Source organism: Merops nubicus, unplaced genomic scaffold (assembly GCF_000691845.1).
Source record: "Merops nubicus isolate BGI_N331 unplaced genomic scaffold, ASM69184v1 scaffold54124, whole genome shotgun sequence".
NCBI classification, from domain to species: domain Eukaryota; kingdom Metazoa; phylum Chordata; class Aves; order Coraciiformes; family Meropidae; genus Merops; species Merops nubicus.
In genome coordinates, this window is record NW_008607327.1 from 1741 (window position 1) to 8532 (window position 6792).

The following is a 6792-nucleotide window of genomic DNA, read 5'->3' on the forward strand; positions in this document are numbered from 1 at the left end:
GTTTATATCCCAGTAGTGCCCTGCTGGGTGACAGCGGTCCTGTTGCTGAGCTCTGCGTGTTGGGAATAACCCCCTGCAGCCAGCCAGGCACTGGGCTCCAGATTTGGTCTAGTGTTGTTCAAAGTGATTAATCTAATCCACTCTCACTGTCCTTGTCACCTTGTGCTTTGTGAGGGCATCCGGCACCCCCAGCCAGGCGCTGCACTCCTCCATCGCTGCTGTTGCCTGCTGAAAGAGTGAAGGCAAAAGGCAAATGAAACTCACTGGTGGCCTTCAATACAGGAAAAAGAAATGCAGAGCCAAATTTTTTAAAACTATTGAAATAAAATGCAGCAAGAAATCCTGTGTTGAAAATCTTTTAATGCCTAATTTATTGGGATTTCCACATAAATAAAAGGAGGTGGATGTTTAACAGTGGATTGAAAATTTGTTCAACAAGAGCTCAACAGTTTAACTTTTATTAAGTGCCACCCACCTTTTTCTCTGTCATTATGTCACTGTAAACTCACCAGGGAAAGTAACTGTAACTTTGGTGTCCTCTTCCCACAGGTTTGGGTCATCTGGCCCACTGCAGACTGGTGACAATAGATATTCCTTAGGCTCAGTGATGACCTCTTGTATCAAGGGTTTCAAGGGGGTTGCTTGTTTATCTTTGGTTTCCGGGTATCTTTCTGAATTAGCAGGCTCTGCAAAGAAGCTTTCAAGAAGGGGTCTTAAGTGCTCCTTTTCATGCTCGTTGTGTATCTTACACACATTGGAAAAAATTGCTGTTGGGACTTCTCCTACTGAATTCTCAAACGTGCTTTTATTGCTTTCCTCCAATGCAGAATCACTGTCATTTGTCACGTCAGAAATTACTTCAATCTTTGGGTGATAGTCCAGCTGTAGTTGAAAATGTAATTGAAAAGATATTATTCTAGATATAAAAGCTAAAAGATGGGTATATATCTCTTGGGTCTCCATAATGTCAGTTTTGATGTGCTATTCTCCCAAACTGTATGGAAGATGTGCTTCACCCATAGCTCCGCTTTGTGGATGAATCTTGTGTTCACTCTTTCTCAGGCACTAGTGATGAGCTAACCATGAACTTAACAGCTCATTCAAAGAAGAGCCATTGCAGCAGTGCAGCAATGAGTGGGCTCAGTTCAATCACCTCCAAGCAGAGGGACCTGACTAACATCAGTTAAGAACTGAACTGCCCTTCAGAGTGTGAGAGCTGCCAGCACTCCTTCAATAATCCTCTTTGTTCCCTTATGTTCTTTTAATTGGAGGCTTTGCTGCCAATTCATTTTGCAACACTGTTAACAGCCTGTGACCAAAGAACCAAACAGATTCCATGCCTGACAGTAACTGCAGGAGAAGTTTGCATTACCTTGGAGGGACTTGTACGAACACATACTGTATTGGCAAGGCAAGGAGTCAGGATCAGCCTGAGAACCAAAGCTGTGCTTTGTTGGTTGCATTTTCTTTTCCCTCTTCTGTTGCTGTTCCTGGTCTTTTGCCTAGCAGATCAGTTTGAGCACAGCACAGTGCTGATCTGGGCACAAACTGCCTTGTACCTCACTAGCCCACAGAGGGGTTTCAGCCTCTCTGTGTTTTCAGTTGAAATGTCTGATTTTATTCAGAAGCAGGCAATTTATTCTATCTATTCAGTCCTTTGCAGCATATTAGTACTGGTGAAGTGTTTTAAAGAGTGATCTTCATTAAAACACAACACACTACTAAGAAATTAATCTTATTTAACTGCTGCATTACTTGATCTTAGGTTTTTATTCTATTTTTGCAGTGTAATATTATAAAAAAATCAAATTAAAAAAGATTTACAGGTGGAGAGAGAAGATGTGGTGAAACATCCATGTGCATTTATAAATGAATAACTGATTGCATCTCCCAAAACAGCACTGCACAACTTTGTTTATCCTCCTTTTGCAAAGCATTTGTAAATGTTTAGGGAAGTTTCATGACTGGAACTAACATGAAACTTACCTTTGGAACAAAGATTTCCTCTTCTAGGGGAAATTCATTTTCATCTATATCTTCTAAATCGGGCAGTTCCTGAAGACAATCACAGGATCATAAGTCAGTGGGAAAAGCTACTGTAACAAATATAATCTGATATCTCTATCTCATTGGGAATCATCTTCAAAGCAGTGTGTTTAGGGTAAGAGGCTGCAGCTGGCAATGCCACACTCTCATCTTCCCCAAGGTGAGAGTTTTCTCTGTTAAACACACGTGGGAAAAGGAAAATTTATCTGTCTCTAGCAAGAACAGATGGGAAGGCAATAACCCCAATGCCAGAGCAAATGCTGTTGCCTCCTAGGCTTAATCACAACTCCAGGTACACAGAATGTATTTCGACCACGGCCAAGGCACGTACGGCAACGCGAGCTCGTTTTTGCTTGGCAGAGGGATGTCGTAACAACCACATTATGAATCCTCCTCCACTCTTCTCCCTTACATCACTATTGAGACCTTCCACTGATTTCAGGATACCAGCAAAGACGACAGTGCTGCTCCAGAGCTTCTCTCTGTCGGCACCTTCCCAGCCATTCCCTGCTATGGCAGCACTAAGCCTCTTTGGAAAAGCTGCAGCAGCGTGAGTATTGGAGGTTGTTGGGAGAAGCTCTTTCTTTTACTAAACATCAGCTGGAGGATGAAGTAGCACAGAACACTGCAATGTGTCCTGGTGTGTAGTTTGGGTTTGTTTTTCTGCTGTATAATTAGCTTAGTCACACTTCTTATGTGTCAAAAGAAACCCCATGCACATACGCTGAAGAGCTCCTTTTATACTGTGCTACCATGTAGCTCCAATAAAAACCAAACACTGAATGTATGAGATCTTCACGTTGTGGATGCCTATGGTATCACTATTTGTTTGAAGCTTTTAATTCAGACCCTGCAAGATCTGCTTATAAAAATAATATTGTATATACTTGGAATTGCTGCCAGTTCTCTCTGCTTATTAAACCTACTATTAAAATCATCCAAACAGGAGGACACAGCAGTAAGCCCTTTGCTGAAAAGGGAGTTGAGCCCTTTGATAACAGGACAGGATTTTTTCCAGGGAATTTAAGACCATGGAAAAGATAGAGGAGGCTTTTCTAAAACATTCCAGTAAGAATTTAACAGTAGCATTGTAAGAGATCCAAGAGTATACTAAGTGCTCTGGGAAATCATAAGCTCAGAAGTTTGTTATTGCTGGTTTTATCATGACTGTTTAGCATCAGTGTCAAAATTAGAGCATACTGAATGGTTCTTCTTTGAAGTGAGATTGTGCTTTTCAGTGGTATCCATGTCCTGCTCATGGTTAAATGTGGTTAAATATATTTAAATGTTTGCACCATCAGACCGAAGTCTTAGATAATGGAAGATAGTATCACAAATGTCAGCTGCTTATTATATACTTGAATAATGCACATTCTGCTTTTCCTGGAAATATACCTCAAAGTTGTAGTTTGGAAATTAATCTGTAATATCTAGCACCACTAGCTAACAATTACAATGCAGGGGTGGCTCTTTCTTCCTCATGGTTTTTCTGCTATAGTATGCATTTTCAACTGCTTAGCTCATTTGAGCTTTGCCCCAGAGGACACATATCCACGAGACTCTTTTACTGGTGATTTCCGTTTATTAAATGAGAGCCCTCGTTAACTTCTCCAGAGAAATCACAGAGATGGAAGATCAACTTCAGGTGATTTATGGCCAAATGCCTACAGAAACTTTGGAAGTGGTGGTAAATTCTTTTCATGTGCTACACGGGAGAGAATGAACACCACTACAACTTCTTTTGTTTTTTTTTTTCCTTCTTTCCTTTTACTTTTCCTAATAGTTGAACTTTCTTAGAAACCTGTCCATTGAGATTTACTAGCCAGGATGTCAGAAGAATTCATTTGGGAGCAGACAACACCCAAAAGTGAACTTCTCAAAACCCGAATCTAATACATACCTCAAGATAAAGTTTCCCTGGTGTCTCCAGTTTGATCTGTTTGATTTCAGCACAGTCACCCAGTTCAGGAAGCATGGCCTTTTCAGTAGCTGCCTTCTCCCTTGGTCGATCTGAAGAATAAACAATAGTCAGTTGCAGAGAACTAACTGAACCAAACACCTTCTATTCTGCAACAGCAAGCACTGCAAACCCAAACTGCTGGGGACATGAGTACCACTGCAGAATTTTCAGCTTTGTCTTGCCATCATAGTCTTGGTCTCCCTTATATTGTATAAATGAATCTTTGCATTTTGCAATAACATATTCCACAAATCTACAAAAGCCTTCTTCCATGTGTGAAGGCACAAAACCACCTCTAGAACCAAGTCCACCTTCTGTTGGCAGACAGACCACACAGGTTATGTGGGAGCAAAGGAAATCTGTAAGCTCTCCTGTGCTGCCAACTAAACCTGGCACGTATGAGAAGGGGAATTCCACCTTTCTGTGGCACAGGGTTCAGGTTAAGCCCTCAGGTTTTCAAAAAAAATTATTTAAAGAATATTTTATCCAGTATTACTTGATTTTGAACTAGTTGCTGTGGAAATCTAATGTTCTTCTGTAAGTTGGTTTGAGTCATAGCAGAGGCAGTGCTACCCTCAGGCAGTTTGCCTCACTGTCTCTGCATCCTCAGCCTGGTTTGATTCTTCACGGTGTACATTACCATCTGTCTTGTTGAAGTTGGAACACTTGTAAGACTCTGATTCTTGTGCATCCTCTTGAATTCTAACAGGAATATTTCTAGATATGGAATCTGTGTTATCTCCCCTATTTGACCAAAGTGCTATCACTTCATCATGAGCATTAAAACTGTCATTTCTAAATTTTACAGTCTTCTCTTGAATTTGTTCCTCTTCTGACAAACATGAGTGCTCTGATGTATTAGGATTTCCATCACTGTCATCTGAATTTGCAGGTGCTGCTACAGAACACATAGGTTCATTAAAAGTGCTGAATTTACCTACCATTATTCATTCTAAATATCCATACTTTACTATATGGCCTTAATAGTCTGGCTGAAAAACAGGCATCAAAAGCTCCTACTTTCTTTGAACAAGTAGGGGTTTGATTCATGGATCACTAGTCCTCCCAAGACTGCAGCAATGTTGTGGGTTTTCCCAGCTCAAATCCCCAACAAATACAGTTCCTCAGCAAAAAGTTCATCTGGAGAAAACACTACAGTAAGTAATGGCATGGTGTCCATAGTTAACTTTGAAAAGACTCCCATGTGACTACTTATTTAAATATATGCTTGAGCATTGTGATGGATCAGTGACAAATGCTGAAGATTTCTTCGTCTTTATGCAATCTACCTGACCATGAATGCATGTTGGAACCACTACTGACCAGCATCTGGTTGCTCTGGTGAGGAGCACAAGAGCTTGAAAGGCTGGGACAGAAGGTGGTTTGCTGGGATTTTTGTTTCATCAGCAGTGAGAAAGGTGCCTAAAGTCATTGTGGTTTATTAGAGATGCACCAAGATGAAAAAAGTATTTAGTGTGGGAAAAGAAGACGTATAAAAATATTCCAAGAAATGCATCAACCTCTTTCTGAACATTCAGGAACTATTAATTTATTTTAAACATTCAAATTGAAGCAGACACAAACACTTCCAAAATAAGAGCCACAAACCTTCTAGGGTGTCTGTTGCATCTCCATTTCCACCTTTTGCACTTGTATCTCTTTCTTCCATATACTTTTGTCTTTTCATTTCTTCTGCTTTTTGCCTGATTGCTGCTAAAGCATCGATGCTATCTTGGATTTTTTTTCTCTCTCTGGTTTCCCATTTTTCCCTTTCTGCTTTCTCAGCTTCAAGCCCTCCAACAGCCCAGGCTTCTGCACAGGCCCTAATAAAAACATGAAAGCTCACTGTAATACAGATATAAACCCCTGTCTTTATAATGAGAGGGGATAGCTGCAAAAGAAAAAGAACACATGGCAGTGACAATCCCCATGCATCAGGGATGCACATGTGGCTAATCTTGTATGTGGAATTGCAACAAAACAAAGATGTTCCAGTGCTGGTGATTACACCACCAGGATCTGCCAGGAGTGCTGATCTTGGCTCTGCTTTCCCAGGGACCTGTTCAGCTTCTCTCAATATCAGGATTTGACTCTGGTCTACAGACTTGGCATAAGGCAGTTCTGTTCATAAATTAATTTTCTTGTGAAAACATATGTTTTTTACTAGGTATGTTGCGTGTAGAACTCAATAGTATAACATTCTTGTATTCAAAGTCGCTCACTCTCAGTAAGTTATATCTTCTATGACAATATTGGCAAAAAAACCAGATGAGCGAGCATTAGTTTTTGAGCTCTATTGCTGTGTAAAGGTGGCTCTGCTTCTTACCTGTCCTTTGGGAAAACTGGTCTGTCATCCAGATATGTTAGTAGTTTAAGTTGAACAGTAAGTGTTTTTCTATAATTAGCAATTTTCTTTATCACTGGGTTTCCCATCAAATTCAGCACACGCTAGAGAAACAAGGGAAACAATTTTAAAGTTGAACAGCAAAAAAATCCCAACCTTAACACACATTTTCTCTATCATTTCAAAACCAAGAAGCAAATAAAACATGCTGGATATTACAGGTAATCTACAAAAAAAACAAAGTTTAATAACATTTCTTTTCCACCACAATGAGGTGTGCACTGGACTACCCACCAAATCCATTGAATGGGATATAGAATACAGATGGTACAAACCCTCAGCTATATTTGGCTTACCAAATTAGGCATGGTCTCCAGAATTGTTACAATCCTCGGATCACTTAGATTGTTGTGGGAAAGATCAAGAACAGAAATACTTGGGC

The 6792-nt window shown here is 40.2% G+C and overlaps 1 protein-coding gene across 1 annotated transcript in view; it reads right to left on the reverse strand.

The window, feature by feature from the left end:
- Positions 1-127: 127 nt before the first annotated feature.
- Positions 128-6792, reverse strand: part of LOC103772558 (dynein assembly factor 1, axonemal-like) — an 11534-nt gene continuing 4869 nt past the window's right edge. Inside the window, 8 exon segments of the mRNA XM_008939894.1 lie at positions 128-225; positions 510-882; positions 1987-2055; positions 3947-4056; positions 4647-4904; positions 5615-5829; positions 6333-6454; positions 6707-6792. The exon segment at positions 6707-6792 is cut by the window's right edge and continues 19 nt beyond it. Coding sequence (XP_008938142.1) covers positions 128-225; positions 510-882; positions 1987-2055; positions 3947-4056; positions 4647-4904; positions 5615-5829; positions 6333-6454; positions 6707-6792 — 1331 coding nt within the window.